General features: G+C 40.0%; 1 protein-coding gene across 3 annotated transcripts in view; it reads right to left on the bottom strand.

The window, feature by feature from the left end:
• The window catches only part of LOC126108596 (dynamin-like 120 kDa protein, mitochondrial), a 203,482-nt gene that overhangs the window by 75,975 nt on the left and 109,306 nt on the right, over positions 1 to 18,201 (bottom strand). For all 3 annotated transcript variants that reach the window (XM_049913895.1, XM_049913896.1, XM_049913897.1), the window contains 3 exons: positions 15,322 to 15,460; positions 9,203 to 9,328; positions 966 to 1,196 (listed from right to left, as the gene is read on the bottom strand). In XM_049913895.1, the coding sequence (XP_049769852.1) occupies positions 966 to 1,196; positions 9,203 to 9,328; positions 15,322 to 15,460 (496 nt within the window). The remainder of the gene's footprint in view (positions 1 to 965; positions 1,197 to 9,202; positions 9,329 to 15,321; positions 15,461 to 18,201) is intronic.

The raw sequence follows: 18,201 nt of genomic DNA, 5'->3' as shown, positions 1-18,201 counted from the left end.
CTTAAGGAGAAAAAGGGCATTCCAACCCCCTTTTACTTATACATAGATGAATGTCTATGTAAGTTCAGATATTTGTTTTATATTTTTATTATTTGTTTGGCGTACTCCCCACGAGACGTGCAACGGAAAGAATTCGACAACAGAAATCCCGCAGTCACAGTAGGCACTGCAGGGAGCAATCAACACTATATGGACTGTCTGTGAGAAGCTCCAAGTATGCCATCCCCATGTAATTCCAAAGATGTGAAAAACAACAATACTAATAAGACAAATACAATTTATGTAAAATCCACCAGATACAGGAGGAAGTGAGTCACAGACAGGCACAATGAAAGGAATACTCCCCTCCTTACCCTCATCACCTACCTCAACAGACAGCTGCTCACATCAGATACAGTCACAGGTGGGCCTCAGTATCCAGATAAAGTAACCACGTGTGTGTAAGTTGCTGTCTGAATGTTGAGAGTTACACGCCTGAAGAATAATTTTGTTTGAAAGCTTAAATATATCTAGTATTTTTTTCATTGTGCCAGTCTGTGACTGAACCCCTCTTCTACCTGATGAGTAAAAGTATGTCCTTTCCACATTGCTGTTATTCCATTTTGGACTTTCCACCGTTTTATTTTTGCAAAACTTTTGGTTTCGTAAGAAGAAATCACTAAACCACTACTGATGTGAATTTTAGTTTTGAGACGTCGAAAAAATTAAGCTGCAATGATCAGAGAAATGTTATACAGAAAGGAGAACATGTTCAAATTTGATAAATATTAAATAGTTGTTGCTTATGAAAACTGAGAAAGGAGAAGAGAGAGATTTCAAAGGAAATATTAATAATTTTAATTTTGATTCACCCCCGACACAATTTCGCTTTTCAAACTGTAATTGTGAAACTTTCTAGTTCCACATCGTAGGGAAAAATCACAATTATGACCCACAGAATGTGTGTATAACTGAAACGTACTCACCCTCTCCGGATTGGCGAGCGACTCCTCGGCCATGTCGACCTTGGTGAGCACGAAGATGGTGCGCTTGCCCTGGGGGTCCATCTGTGCGACGAGGTCGGTCACGTTGGAGCGCTCCGCATCCACCGATCCGTCCTGGATGCACAGGATGATGGCATTCGGGTTTGACATGTACGCCTGTGACATCTGCCGGATCGCCTCCCGCGTGTCCGTGGCCATGTCGGTTGTCTGCGTCTGCACATATTTAGCTGACACTTACTCCTCTGCCATATTATGCCACTGTACTATAAAGCATTATCAACAGAAAGTACATACACAACATCAGAAATTTAATTCTACATTAATATTTTTTCTCACTTACTCAAAGGCGTGCTACTACAAACAGCATAGTGAACGCATTATTGTGGCCAAGATAGACACGAAACCCACACCTACTACAGTAGTACAAGTTTATATGCCTACTAACTCTGCAGATGATGAAGAAATTGATGAAATGTATGATGAGATAAAAGAAATTATTCAGATAGTGAAAGGAGACGAAAATTTAATAGTCATGGGTGACTGGAATTCGAGTGCAGGAAAAGGGAGAGAAGGAAACATAGTAGGTGAATATGGATTGGGGTTAAGAAATGAAAGAGGAAGCCGTCTGGTAGAATTTTGCACAGAGCATAACTTAATTATAGCTAACACTTGGTTCAAGAATCATAAAAGAAGGTTGTATACATGGAAGAATCCCGGAGATACTAAAAGGTATCAGATAGATTATATAATGGTAAGACAGAGATTTAGGAACCAGGTCTTAAATTGTGAGACATTTCCAGGGGCAGATGTGGACTCTGACCACAATCTATTGGTTATGAACTGCAGATTAAAATTGAAGAAACTGCAAAAAGGTAGGAATTTAAGGAGATGGGACCTGGATAAACTGACTAAACCAGAGGTTGTACAGAGTTTCAGGGAGAGCATAAGGGAACAATTGGCAGCAGTGGGGGAAAGAAATACAGTAGAAGAAGAATGGGTAGCTTTGAGGAATGAAATAGTGAAGGCAGCAGAGGATCAAGTAGGTAAAAAGACGAGGGCTAGTAGAAATAAACTGGGTAACAGAAGATATATTGAATTTAATTGACGAAAGGAGAAAATATAAAAATGCAGTAAATGAAGCAGGCAAAAAGGAATACAAACATCTCAAAAATGAGATCGACAGGAAGAGCAAAATGGCTAGAGGACAAATGTAAAGATGTAGAGGCTTATCTCACTAGTGGTAAGATAGATACTGCCTACAGGAAAATTAAAGAGACCTTTGGAGAAAAGAGAACCACTTGTTTGAATATCAAGAGCTCAGATGGAAACCCAGTTCTAAGCAAAGAAGGGAAAGCAGAAAGGCGGAAGGAGTATATAGAGGATCTATACAAGGGCGATGTACTTGAGGACAATATTATAGAAATGGAAGAGAATGTAGATGAAATGGGAGATACGATACTGCGTGAAGAGTTTGACAGAGCATTGAAAGACCTGAGCCGAAACAAGACCCCGGGAGTAGACAACATTCCATTAGAACTACTGACGGCCTTGGGAGAGCCAGTCCTGTCAAAACTCTAACATCTGGTGAGCAAGATGTACGAGACAGGCGAAATACCCTCAGACTTCAAGAAGAATATAATAATTCCAATCCCACAGAAAGCAGGTGTTGACAGATGTGAAAATTACCGAACTATCAGTTTAATAAGTCACAGCTGCAAAATACTAACACGAATTCTTTACAGACGAATGGAAAAACTGGTAGAAGCCGACATCGGGGAAGATCAGTTTGGATTCCGTAGAAATATTGGAACATGTGAGGCAATACTGACCTTACGACTTATCTTAGAGGAAAGATTAAGGAAAGGCAAACCTACGTTTCTAGCATTTGTAGACTTAGAGAAAGCTTTTGACAATGTTGACTGGAACACTCTCTTTCAAATTCTAAAGGTGGCAGGGGTAAAATACAGGGAGCGAAAGGCTATTTACAATTTGTAGAGAAAGCAGATGGCAGTTATAAGAGTCGAGGGACATGAAAGGGAAGCAGTGGTTGGGAAGGGAGTGAGACAGGGTTGTAGCCTCTCCCCGATGTTATTCAATCTGTATATTGAACAAGCAGTAAAGGAAACAAAAGAAAAATTCGGAGTAGGTATTAAAATCCATGGAGAAGAAGTAAAAACTTTGAGGTTCGCCGATGACATTGTAATTCTGTCAGAGACAGCAAAGGACCTGGAAGAGCAGTTGAACGGAATGGACAGTGTCTTGAAAGGAGGATATAAGATGAATATCAACAAAAGCAAAACGAGGATAATGGAATGTAGTCAAATTAAGTCGGGTGATGCTGAGGGAATTAGATTAGGAAGTGAGACACTTAAAGTAGTAAAGGAGTTTTGCTATTTGGGGAGCAAAATAACTGATGATGGTCGAAGTAGAGAAGATATAAAATGTAGACTGGCAATGGCAAGGAAAGCGTTTCTGAAGAAGAGAAATTTGTTAACATCGAGTATAGATTTAAGTGTCAGGAAGTCGTTTCTGAAAGTATTTGTATGGAGTGTAGCCATGTATGGAAGTGAAACATGGACGATAAATACTTTGGACAGGAAGAGAATAGAAGCTTTCGAAATGTGGTGCTACAGAAGAATGCTGAAGATTAGATGGGTAGATCACATAATTAATGAGGAGGTATTGAATAGAATTGGGGAGAAGAGAAGTTTGTGGCAGAACTTGACAAGAAGAAGGGATCGTTTGGTAGGACATGTTCTGAGGCAGGAAGGGATCACCAATTTTGTAGTGGAGGGCAGTGTGGAGGGTAAAAATCGTAGAGGGAGACCAAGAGATGAATACACCAAGCAGATTCAGAAGGATGTAGGCTGCAGTAGGTACTGGGAGATGAAGAAACTTGCACAGGATAGGGTAGCATGGAGAGCTGCATCAAACCGGTCTCAGGACTGAAGACCACAACAACAACAACAACAACAACATACTGAAAGGCAAAGACACTTCCACATCACAGCCTTTTTTGAAGTGTTTCTAGCACTTATGTTGTCCCTTCTCCCCAGTTTATTTACCTTTTTCTTCGTCAGGGTTTCTTTTCTTACCAGGTCGTCATGCCACATGGCCCTCCTCCTGCCCCCCCCCCCCCCTCCTTTTTCTTCCTGTTGCTTCAAATCTATTTAATAGTAGCTTCATTCTGGCCATTTAACTACTTTTGCAACTGCTAGCCATCAGTTTGCTACTTGCAAAGAGCATAATCAGGCAAGCTTCACCTGTCCCACTTCTAAAATAGTGTATATGTAGCTTATCTACACCTCTACACCAGTAGTTACATAATGTATACAAATTAATAAATTAAAGTCCCCCGACATATATTTTCTGTCAGTGTGTGAAGGCTAATCTCAGGAACTATTGTATGGATTTTGATACTGTTCTCATTAATATACAGAGTGATTCATAAGGAATGTTTTCGTGTGATTTATAAACATTTTGTGTAAATCGGGTGACCTATGACGATGACTGTCAACTAAGTAGTGCCTCCTGAGAACTTCCCTGGTGTGCGCTGCTTAAATAATTTAGTTATAATAGTATTCAGAGTTTATCTTAAGTTACCTAACATAGTTCTCTGAATTTTAATCTTAACTCTTGCCAGCGGCCCATAAACAAAATAACTGCTATGCCAAACAAGTTTTCCAGCCGCTGATATTTCATGCTACCCATGTGAGGCCGGATCGTGGCACTAGCTTCCTACTAGTTTTCACTCTGAGAAGGCTTTCCTCACCATCAATTCTATACTGTGAATTGTTTTAATAATATTTTATGGATGTAAGAGATACCAACTTCATAGAATTACATACTTACTTGTAGCTTTCAGTTACAACAACTGTAGTGCATATATTTTTATATTTTGAGTGCCTCTCTGAGCATATTTGGTTGACTACTTACTATTTATCATATTCAAGTATGTGTAATTGTGTATAACAACTTGTTTAGGTTTCTGGTATTCTACAATCCAAATTTTCTCTGTTTTTAAACAGATTGTCTGATGTCAACTTGGTAATAAGCCCAACCCATTAATGATACCCCTGCATGATCTGTGGCTTAAATATACAATTAAAAAAAAATAACTTACGAACGCGGGAACTCTCATATATCATCCTCTCATATTTACGTATATAGGTCATTTCCTTGAGAGTGCTACCTCCTGTCAGGACTTATTTCAAATTGTTTCCAAACTGAATGTCAAAGACCTTTAAGTCATCCATGTCAGACTGTCATTTGGAAACTGCAATTAGATACAGTACACAAGCTAACTACGACATTTATCGGCATTGGTAAACTTTTATTTTCTACATCTTCATTTACATCATTACTCTGCAATTCGCCCTTAAAGTGTTTGGCAGAGGGGGCATTGAACCAGTTTAAGAATATATATCTACTGCTACAGTCTCAAACAGTACAAAACAAAAATTAATTTTTCTGCGCGAGCTCTGATTTCTCTTATTTTCTAGCAACAGTCATTTATATCTATGTAGGTTGGACTCTAAACAATATTTTCACATTTAGAGGAAGAAGTTGGTAATTAAAATTTGAACAGATGCTGTTACAACAAAAAATAGTTTTGAGTTTTGTTTTAATCACTGTCACACCTACCCATTTATCATATCTGTGACACACTCCCCCACCCCTCCCCCCATTTTGCAATAATACTAAACAAGCTGCCAGTCTCTGAACTTTTTATATGTCCTCTGTCAAAGGATCACGTGCTGCACAGCAATACTTAAGAAGAGGGCAAACGACAATGGTTGCGTAGACAGTCTCTTTACTAGATTTGTTGCATTTTGTAAGTGTTCAGTCAACAAAAAAACATTTTCTGTGTATTGTTTCCGAGTTGTCTGTAGTTTCTTCCATGACACATTTCAAAGGCTTGCACCCACATCCAAGAAAGAAGGGTGGATTAAATGAAATTTATTTACCTGGATGTAACGAATCATCTGCCACACACATCATTTCACTTATGTCTCAATGTTCTTTCTGCTGGAACATATTTAAAATGAAATTAAGGCAGACAACTGGCTACACCTAGTGTGGTGTTACTTATCATTCTGGCAGAATGATACGCATCCTTACATATTCCTTACCAACGGAAGTTACTTATAAAAAGAAAAGTAAATATTGCTACATAGAAGAGTACAATTAATGTGCGGATTTATTATTTATTTTCATTTGGAGAAACAGACTAAAAGACCACACAACTCTTCAAGACAGGATGGCGACCATAGTAAGTTCATAAGAAGTAGTGCCTGTGGTGGCGCACCTGTACGTTCCACGAATTGCTGGTCCACGATGGATTTGCGTATTGTACTGGGAATGAAGGGAAGCATACTGAACAATGTCTATATTGAGTTGGGATACAAATGAGAACTGTATTGTAGATTCCTCCTTGTCTGTTATTTGGAACTGTCGGTTCTGTGTCTGATTTCTGAAGTCAGAGTTTGTAAGTAGTGTTTTTATATTGAGATGAAGATTAAAGTGTTAATTATATAATGATTTCCATATTGGTGTTGAGGAACACATAACACATATTTAAGAGAAGTGACAGCACATTTATCTGAGAAAAGTACAGTTTGTTCTGTCATTGTCTTCCACCTCATACTGCACAATTAGGTGAAGAAGTCTGACAGGTGGAATAATATTTAGTATACACTGCTCGAGATAAATTTAAACACTGAAATAAAAATGGCAACACTATAACAGCAAAAGAAATTCTCATGTAAGCCACTGATCCCACAATAAACAGCGTACATGCCCTTCAAACAAGTCATGAAGAAAATAAAAGGTCACTGAATAGGAAGATTGTTTTAATTTGTCTTTTTGTAATTGGTACTGGGAAAAGACCTTAAGTAAATGATCACAGGTGAAGACAAAGAATCCAATATCACTACAGTGTAGTGGATAAAGTGTAAATGGTCACAAGTTTCATAAACCCCAGCCCCCAGTAAATTTTAATTTGAATATTCAATTCTACTACCTTCTACATGTATCAAGATCCAGTGTTCTACATCTACATCTACATGGATACTCTGCAAATCATATTTAAGTGCCTGGCAGAGGGTTCATTGAAGCAACTTTACAATTCTCTATTATTCCAATCTCTTATAGCACGCAGAAAGAACGAACACCTATATCTTTGATGGGAGCTCTGATATCCCTTATTTTATCATGTCTCTCCCAATGTAGGTATTCAGAGGATAAAGTTGGTGACAGAAATTTTGTGAGATTTCTCCGCAACGAGAAATGACTGTTTTAATTATGTACAACCCGAATCCTGTATAATTTCAGTGACACTCTCTACCCTGTTTTGTGATAATACAAAACATGCTGCCTTTCTTTGAACTTTTTCAATGTACTCTGTCAATCCTTGCTGGTAAGGATCGCACACAAGGCAGTAGTATTCTAAAAGAGGATGGACAAGCGTAGTGTAGGCAGTCTTCTTAGTACAGCTGTTACATTTTCTAAATGTCCTGTTAATAAAACGCAGTCTTTGGTCAGACTTCCCCACAACATTTTCTACGTGTTCCTTCTAATTAAGTTGCTTGTAATTGTAATTCCTAGGTATTTAGTTCAATTTACGGCCTTTAGATTCGAGTGATTTATTGTATAGCCAAAGTTTAACGGATAGTGTGTATACACTGTGTAATCTTCTGGTGAGATTCCGTTTGCTCACTACTCTCCTATGTGCGAGTTAAGAGATCAGTCAATCTTTGTTGAGTTTAAACCAGAGTTCTTTAATCACTTAGCTACATTTAAGGACAAATGATTTTTGTTAGCTATGTGACTACATGAATTCTCTAACCACTAAATAAGTGTACCAGACACTGGCCACAACATTCGGTAAACAACAAGAGTCTGTCAAGCTGCTCAGTTGGTGCTGGTCAGAGGAGACCAACCCATGACGTTCCAGTTCCACAGCCAAACCACAATTCAACAGAATTACTAGCAACTCCACAAGATCTACATCTACATCTACATCTACATGATTACTCTGCAATTCACATTTAAGTGCTTGACAGAGGGTTCATCGAACCACAATCATACTATCTCCCTACCATTCCATGCCCGCAGGAAAAACGAACACCTAAACCTTTTTGTTCGAGCTCTGATTTCTCTTATTTTATTTTGATGATCATTCCTGCCTATGTAGGTTGGGCTCAACAAAATATTTTCGCATTCGGAAGAGAAAGTTGGCGACTGATATTTCGTAAATAGATCTCGTCGCGACGAAAAACGTCTTTGCTTTAATGACTTCCATCCCAACTCGCGTACAATATCTGCCACACTCTCCCCCCTATTATGTGATAATACAAAATGAGCTGCCCTTTTTTTGCACCCTTTTGATGTCCTCCGTCAATCCTACCTGGTAAGGATCCCATACCGCGCAACAATATTCTAACAGAGGACGAACGAGTTTAGTGTAAGCTGTCTCTCTAGTGGACTTGTTGCATCCTCTAAGTGTCCTGCCAATGAAACGCAACCTTTGGCTCGCCTTCCCCACAATATTATCTATGTGCTCTTTCCAACTGAAGTTGTTCGTAATTTTAACACCCAGGTACTTAGTTGAATTGACAGCCTTGAGAATTGTACTATTTATCGAGTAATCGAATTCCAACAGATTTCTTTTGGAACTCGTGTGGATCACCTCACACTTTTCGTTATTTAGCGTCAACTGCCACCTGCCACACAGCAATCTTTTCTAAATCGCTTTGCAACTGATACTGATCTTACTAGACGGTGAATTGCAGCATCATCTGCGAACAACCTAAGAGAACTGCTCAGATTGTCACCTAGGTCATTTATATAGATCAGGAACAGCAGAGGTCCCAGGACGCTTCCCTGGGGAACACCTGATATCACTTCAGTTTTACTCGACGATTTGCCGTCTATCACTACGAAATGTGAACTTCCTGACAGGAAATCACGAATTCAGTCACACAACTGAGACGATACCCCATAGGCTCGCAGCTTGATTAGAAGTCGCTTGTGAGGAACAGTGTCAAAAGATTTCCGACACTTGCTTCGCTACTGGCCGAGATCACATCCACCCAGTGTGGTTCCCTATCTAGTCACACTCAAAATTGAACGAAACCCACACACTCATCCGACAGCTCACCTCGGCTATCCCACAGATAGTACGCTACAGCACTCAGACAGTACACTACGACACTCACACTGATAATGCCCGGCAGGTCGACGAGCACCATCCTGTGCAGGCCGGGACCCTTCACTGTCATCGAGATCACCTCACTGCTCACTGTCTTTCCATCCCTTACGGTGTTCCGCATGCGGATCTCGACCTGCGAAAAAAATAAAGATCATTAAGTTGACATCCTGAAATATAACAATGTGGAGCACAGGCACTTGCCCTAATACTACTCGTAACAAAATACTAATTTTTCCCTTTCCTTATCTACCACTAAACCTCTGTCTGGGTAATTTGTGCTCCATTTTAAGCAAAAGCTAGTTTTTCGTCCATCTCTACATTTATGATGTCGTACCTCCTGAATTGTGTGCTGTACAGTGATATAATTTTGCACATACGCTCAGTGGTCGGTACATGTGGACAGTATCTGCCATATGGTGTGTTACGAATAGAATTAGTAGTAAAGACATAATACAGTAAAGCATCATACCAGACACTGAAGTTCTAGTGCATTAACAGCAAAAATTTAGTAACCAATAAACTATTTCATTTCATCATTCTGTAGGGAGTCTCAGAGGGAAAAAGTTTTTGTAAAGGCCTGATATTATGCATAAAATTTGTTGGAAACCACTAAGTACTCTCATTCTCAAATACTTGGTGAAGACGGTCTGGGTAGCTGGCGTGCAATGAGTTATGCTGCCTTGAGACATGCAGTATACACAGTTACAAATATTGCAATAATTCTCTTACTATGTTAAACCTTTGATGTAAGATTATATCTCTTATTAAGTAAATTATGACAGCATTTCCAATTTTCAAAACTGGTCATTAATTCTATAAAATATAGAAAATAAGTTTTTGTTGCACCTGTAAGCCATTAGATAAGTTACCTGCAACTGGAACCATCAATTGGGATTCAAAGATAACTTCTACACAGAAGTATAACTGTACAACGAACCATAATATGCACAAGTGTGTGCATATTTTATGGTTCGTTGTACAGTTATACTTCTGTGTAGAAGTTATCTTTGAATCCTAGAAAAAACTGTGATGTGTGATATAGATAAAAGGGATCACGTTATGTCAGGTAGCACAATTGTCAATGTACCATTAGCAGTAATATTTCATTGGTTTTTAGGTGGACTGTGTACTAATTAAAATGATGTCTGGAGGTTCCGAAGTTAATTAGATAAGGCAATCTGTACTGTTGATGGAACTGATTTATGGGGCATCAAGATTGTGCCTCCTCAAATCGTTTGAATATCCTGTATGACAATTATGCATTTGCTCCCATTGGTGGAAATAGCAATGCAAGAGAGCCATCTGTTCTTCATGAGTGAGTGCAATGTGCCTCAACTGGTATTTCTATACTTTTGAAATTATTATAAAATGGTATTTATGAACTTTTACTGATGTTAGTATTTTGTACGCTGTAAGTTGTCAAAAATTGTTAACAGACAATTTGCTTCATGTACTTTAGTGCCACTCAGTGGCCTCTTCCAATTTATTATTTTCAAAAAAAAAAAAAAAAAAAAAAGACAGCATTTTGTAAAACACTGCATAGTGATTTCCATGAACTGTTTACTGATGAAATTGATATTTGATATGACAATGCAACTGCAGTTGTGAACAAACAAACTGCAATATCCCTTTTTAAAAATAATTTTTTATGAAAAATTTTGAGTACTGACTTGTGACCAAAGAGTCACTGTTCATAGTTGCATTATCTGCAAAAATTAAAGAAAGCATGGCCTTCAGTTTTTTTTCAGAGAGCAGCTACGAGAAGCATGAATGTTTGCATTCGCCTTTCCTCTTCCCGCTGTCAGTATGTAAGCAACATACACTGTAGTTATTAATGATTTCTAATATACAAACTGAGTTAACAACGTTTTGCATCCTTATTAATTCACCATAACAAATGTCTCTGCCATATTTATTGTTACAAGTTCTGATTTTCGGCTTTCCTTGTGAGGAAGAAGAAAAATTTCGATGTGACACCAATCCGTCACTGGCATCATTTTATTACTAATTCGCAATTTTCATTTTTCCTTATCATATGACCAGAGCCTGCAGTCATTCAGACAATGAAGTCTGATATTTTTAATCAATCGTACAGCGGTCAGTGGTTACCAAATTGTGATATGCAATTTACATTTTCTAAAATTCCACCCATCTACATCCTCTATTGTGCCTCTCCAAACACCAATCTGGGACAGTTACAAACTTCATTCTGGTCAAATTTTGAAATATTTTAGCTGGTGGAGGTGGAAGCCAACTCTCAAAATGCAACATGTACCATGTATCCAGTGCCACCTAGTGGTTTAGTCAACTTAATTGCCAATTTCTTCCTTGGTGGCACTTCGCACTTTGTCTTGTGAATGAGAATGTTGACAAGGTATAATGTATCTAATGAATGATTTTATATGACTGGCATAACGCTGGTAAGCTAGGAAAGCATATTTTACTCATTATACTATGTCTACAATCAATGATGAAATGTAACATACACACACCAAAACAAGTTTTGCGTTACCCCAGTTCCCAGAACTCCTGAAGACAGACATTGACTGTCGATACTATTCAGAGATGTCACTAAACCCACCCAAAGATGTAAACAAGCATGCATTAGCAGTGCCTATTACACGGAAGGGGTCTGACAGCCTATCAGTTCCAGTCATTCCACCAAGGAGGACGTACATGGCCAGTGTTGTCTGTAGTTCAACCGTGCCTAGACAGTCAGTACCACGGTTCAATCACATCCGCATTGTTATTTTGTGCCAGGAAGGGCTCTCAACAAGGGAAGTGTCCAGGCATCTCAGAGTGAACCAAAGCAATGTTGTTCGGACATGGAGGTGATTGATGGAGACAAGAACTGTTGATGACATGCCGCCCTCAGGCTGCCCAAGGGCTACTACTGCAGTGGATGACCGCTACCTACGGATTATGGCTCAGAGGAACCATGACAGCGATGCCAGCACGTTGAATAATGCTTTTCGTGCAGCCACAGGACGTCGTATTACGACTCAAACTGTGCGCAATACGCTGCATGATGTGCAACTTCAGTCCCGACATCCATGGCGAGGTCCACCTTTGCAACCATGACACCGTGCAGCACAGTACAGATGGGCCCAACAACATGCCGAATGGATCGCTCAGTATTGGCATCACGTTCTCTTCACCGACGAGAGTTGCATATGCCTTCAACCAGACAATTGTCAGAGACGTGTTTGGATGCTCAGGTTGAATGCCTTAAACACACTGACCAGCGAGTGCAGCAAGGTGAGTTCCCTGATATTTTGGGGTGGCATTACGTGGAGCCAACATATGCCGCTGGTGGTCATGGAAAGCGCCATAAAGGCTGTACGAAACGTAATGACTGATAGTGCAACCATATCGGCGAGGCATTCGTCTTCATATACGACAATCCGCACCCCCATCGTGCCCATCTTGTGAATGATTCCCCCCTTCAGGACAACAACATCACTCGACTAGAGTGGCCAGCATGCTCTCCAGACATGAACCCTATTGAACATGCTTGGGATAGATTGAAAAGGGCTTTTATGGACAACGTGACCCACAAACCACTTTGAGGAAGCTACGCCGAATCGCTGTTGAGGAGTGGGACAATCTGAACCAACAGTGACTTGATGAACTTGTGGATAGTACACCACAACGAATACAGGCATGCATCAATGCAAGAGGACATGCTACTGGGTATTAGAGGTACCGGTGTGCGCAGCAATCTCGACCACCACCACCACCTCTGAAGGTCTCGCTGTATGTTGGTACAACATGCAATGTGTTGTTTTCATGAGCAATAAAAAAGGGCAGAAATGATGTTTATGTTGATCTCTATTTCAATTTTCTGTACAGGTTCCGGAACTGTCAGAACTGAGGTAATGCAAAACTTTTTTCGGTGTGTGCATTTTGACATCTTTTGAGACCAATTTGGTGTTGCATTTTATAGGCTCTGAAAATGATGGAATGTCAAAATGCTTAAGATTATTTTGGAAATAACACAAAGTGCGGACAAGATATCTGAAAGTTATTAAAGTGCATCCAAATGGACACTTCATTTCATAGCATTTTCATGGAAATTGCAGCTTGTAAGGGCGTTGCATGGTAGGTTGTGCTGACAAATAACTGTTAAGAAATAAATTCAATACAGTATGCCATTTCTGAGTAATTTAACATTGAATGTAACCTATCAAATCACCGTGCACAAATTCAAGCAGCCTACCAGAGTCAGTGTCACCAAATGGGTGTGTACACTTGGTTTCCTCAACCCAAATGGATGTAGCTTTTGTTCACAGAGCTTACATTTTTGACTTCTGAAAAAGGCACATTTTAACTAGTAATGAGCATTTGAACATGTGGTAACTCATGGACCAACAGATGCCTGTGTGTACAAAGACCTGATTGGCTAACTACCATGATATACAGTACAACTCGGAAATGGCACAGCGAATAAATTTTTTTTCTTTTCAATTATTTTGCAGCACAACCTACCCTGCAACACGCTTACAAGTTTTTGAGACTGTTTCTGACTACCCTGTACATTACACCCCACATCAGCTTCTGATCTCTGGCCTTTTTTTCACATCGGTCGGCACCTTGCCATTTGAAGTGTCGGTGAGCTCGGGTGTGATGTCTCAGGACACTGAGCTTCTGCACCATTACTCAGGAAGATTGTAGGCATTTCTGAACCAAATTTCAAGCTCATGCGTCGTGATGGGAGACAATGGAGTGGTTTTGAAAAAGTGGTACTTTATTTTGGATCAGAATGGCAGGTGACGTCACTATCAAACGTTGGAGTGTTCACACTAGAGGAAAGTCAACACAATGTCAGTTCATTTAGCCTAGTGATGAATAGTCAAAGTGAGGTTGTAATACACTGTTCAAAATGGTTCAAATGACTATGAGCACTATGGGACTTAACATCTGAGGCCATCAGTCCCCTAGAACTTAGAACTACTTAAATCTAACTAACCTAAGGACATTACACACATCCATGCCCAAGGCAGGATTCGAACCTGTGACCATAGCGGTCGCGCGGTTCCAGACTGAAGCGCCTAGAACCACTCGGCCACACTGGCCGGCTGTAATACACTGTCCACGATACAAAAAGTCAGAAAATAGTAGGAAATAACAATGTCAACATTTATTAATAGCCAAAGCAAACTTCATAATGGATGCTCTTGATAACTTGTGCGGTAAACTGCTAAGAAAGAAAACAATGGGAGTGTTGTCCAAACATTTCAAAGCACTTACTTACCCCTCCCTCTGCTCCTCCCCACCAGGAAACTATATCTATCGAACAAGTCAATACATGAAGCCTGTTCAGCTTAGCCATCTTTTTTTTTCTTTTCTACTAAGTTCCAATTAATTTAAAAACACATCCATTTTTCTCCTTCAACCAACCTGACTTTTAACTGTTAAATACTTACTTAATTTTATGTTCTAATTTGCACACAGTGTAGACTTTTTCTCTGTCTCATTATTGCAAAACCAAAACCAATTTTTGCTTTTAGATATCTGACCTCTTATGTTGGAAAACTCAATGGAAGAAAATATCCAAGCTGTCACGGAAAATTTGCAATGTGTTGCAAAAACAAATGAAAATAATACGATAAAGACTAAGAACATTCAAAAGCATTAAATGCACTACTGTAACATGACTGAACATGGCGAAAATAGGTTAACTTCCAATGTTAGCAGGCAATGATACCACCTCCCCAACATCAACATCAAAACTTTCTGCCCGAGAAACCTTGACGGCGATACTGTTCTGTTCCATTCCGCCCCATTCTGTTGATGGCCACTGTGAATGCAGTGATTTCAAATGTGCCGAGGAATGTTTTGACATTCTGTTCCATCATGTGTGAATCAACCATAAGTGGATTAACCATGTAATGAGAGGTCACAAAGATAGATACATCAATACTGCTAGAAGAATCCCTCAAAGGACGAAGACCATCAGGACAGCTGAGAATAAGATTTTTAAATGACACAGAAAAGGATCTAAATTTTTTCAAAATTTATTTGTTGGTGAGATTGTTTTAAAGATAAGTTAAGTCAGTAGGCCATAACTGCTTGACGATAACAGTAATGTGTAGACAGAAAACGAAGGCTCTGAAGCAGGATTACCTCCCTCCGTAGCTCGGCCAAGTCGGACTCCTTGGTGAGGTCGAACTCGCGGGCACTGTCACGGAACTGGGCGACGTGGTACGGACCCTCACTCAGAGTCACCTTCACGGGTGCCCGGGTCATCATCTCACCCGCTCCTCTGCAACATACATCGAAATTTCACCTACGAAACAGAAACTGAACAGTTCATTGTATCATAAGGAAAATTCACCTGAAAAAACTATTGGGGTGGCGCATAACTTCGTAGCATTTTTCATAAACACAACGGATATACGTAACAGACACTTTAGTCATCAATAATACAGGATGATTCAAAAAGAATACCACAACTTTAGGAATTTAAAACTCTGCAACGACAAAAGGCAGAGCTAAGCACTATCTGTCGGCGAATTAAGGGAGCTATAAAGTTTCATTTAGTTGTACATTTGTTCGCTTGAGGCGCTGTTGACTAGCCGTCAGCGTCAGTTGATGCTAAGATGGCGACCGCTCAACAGAAAGCTTTTTGTGTTATTGAGTACGGCAGAAGTGAATCGACGAGAATCCGCGGGGAACAACTCAGTATGAACGTGACTCGCCTAAGGTGAACGTTTTCTGTGCCATTTGAGCCAATAAAGTTTTTGGTCCCTTTTTCTTCGAAGGTGCTACTGTAACTGTACTACAGTATCTAGAGATGTTAGAGAATTGGCTGTTCCCTCAGCTCGAACAAGAAGCACAACAATTCATATTTCAGCAGGATGGAGCGCCACCACATTGGCACTTATCTGTCCGTAACTACCTGAACGTCAACTACCCGAGGCGATGGATCGGCCGCCAGGCAGCCCGTGACAGAGCACTTCATCACTGGCCTCCAAGAAGCCGTGATCTTACCCCCTGCGATTTTTTCTTATGGGGGTATGTTAAGGATATGGTGTTTCGGCCACCTCTCCCAGCCACCATTGATGATTTGAAACGAGAAATAACAGCAGCTATCCAAACTGTTACGCCTGATATGCTACAGAGAGTGTGGAACGAGTTGGAATATTGGGTTGATATTGCTCGAGTGTCTGGAGGGGGCCATATTGAACATCTCTGAACTTGTTTTTGAGTGAAAAAAAACTTTTTTAAATACTCTTTGTAATGATGTATAACAGAAAGTTATATTATGTTTCTTTCATTAAATACACATTTTTAAAGTTGTGGTATTCTTTTTGAATCACCCTGTATATTTCCCTTCACTATTTAGAACAGTCTGCCAATGCTGCTGTAACTTGTCAGTTCCGTGACTGTAGAAATCGAGTGGTTTTGAGGTGAAGAACTTGTCAAGCCACGCTCAGAGCACATTTTCATCCAGAAAGGAAGTTCCTCGAAAGCTGTTTGATAGAGCGCTGAAAAGTTGAAAACCTGCGGGCATAAGACCAATTGAATAAGGTGAGTGAGGATAATTTCCCAACGTAACTGCTGTAAACTGTTTTTTGTCAGCCTAGAAGATTGCAGGCAGGCGTTAGCCTGGAGTACCATCACTTCAAACAGTCTTCCTGATTGTTGTTCTCGGACTGCGTCTGCAAGACGTCTGAATTGTTGACAATAAAAGTCAAAAGTGATGTTTATACCTCTTGAGGAAGCAATTCGTATTATACCACGCTGCCGCTGTTCCACCAGAGGCGTAACATTATCTTTTGTGGATGCACACACGTCTTTGTACAAGGAGGTGTTGTTTTGTTTGGGCTCAGCGTCCCCCAACAGAATGTGTGGGACAAGCTCAGACAGCAACCCTATCCCAGTGCCAAAACCTTTGTAAACAATCAATCATTCATATTTGCCACCCACCTTAACCAGTAAAGTTTCATTTCATTACCTCCTCCCCTTTGGGTGCTCCCCTTTTTTTTTGTCAGGCACTGTATTTTTTGGGACAATTTTATTTTGGCTATCCTGTACCTTTATACATGGTGCATCATAATTGATCGTGTGAATGCAAACAGCTGAAAGTACACTCGAGTAGATGTCTCGGTAAATGTGGGCTCTCAAATGCACACCTGAACAGCTACAGGCAGTACTTCATTTTCGATACTGTGAAACAAATCCCTTCTTTTGCAAGCTCTTCGCTTTCCATATTTTGAGAGTAGTTTGGACCAAAAGAAGAAAAAAAAATGTCCAGTATAAAATAGGTTTTATAGTGCAAACCTCAAGAGCAAAGAGTGCTTGCTCAGTAGAGCACGTGCTCCATAGTAGTGAAGACAAACTATTGCTCATAGCTTTTAAGGTAAGTGCTTTAGACCCCACACTTCCTGGAATGTTTTTTTCTTGTTTTGGTCCAGATCACCTCCTCCCAAAATATGGAAAGGAACGAGTTTGTAACAGAAGAAATTTGTTTCACTGTATTGAAGATGAATTGTTCATAGCTCTTAAGGTATGCATTTTGGAGCACTGCTTATTGAGACTTTTTGCTTCTAGCATCGTGTACTTTCAACTGCACGTGTTTATGCCATTAATTACGATACACCGTGTATGTGCCTGTCGACAGTACAAATATTTCACCTCCTGAAAGCAAGTATTGAGCAGCAGCTCTATTTCACAGTTTTATCGAATCACACACTTTGTGACATTCTGTGTACGAAGATGGCAGGAGACATCACCACAAGGTTACCGACCTGAACTGTATAGCTCCATTTGTGGGTCAATTACATAACATATTCTGATACAACCGAGGCTTTTGCGGCCGATGTCAACTTCTAGTCAGGGAGAAAGCAGTCAACGCATAAAACTATTCGCCAACATTTCGTCACTATCTGCGGGACTTATCTTCAGAGACGAAACACTGGTCTTGGATTTAGGAGGGCACAATATATCTGATTGTCTTCTACAGGCAACATCATCATCAATTACAAGCTATCGTTCATCTGA

The sequence above is a fragment of the Schistocerca cancellata genome, chromosome 11 (assembly GCF_023864275.1).
Source record: "Schistocerca cancellata isolate TAMUIC-IGC-003103 chromosome 11, iqSchCanc2.1, whole genome shotgun sequence".
Classification (NCBI taxonomy): domain Eukaryota; kingdom Metazoa; phylum Arthropoda; class Insecta; order Orthoptera; family Acrididae; genus Schistocerca; species Schistocerca cancellata.
This window is presented reverse-complemented; position numbering and strand designations above follow the sequence as displayed.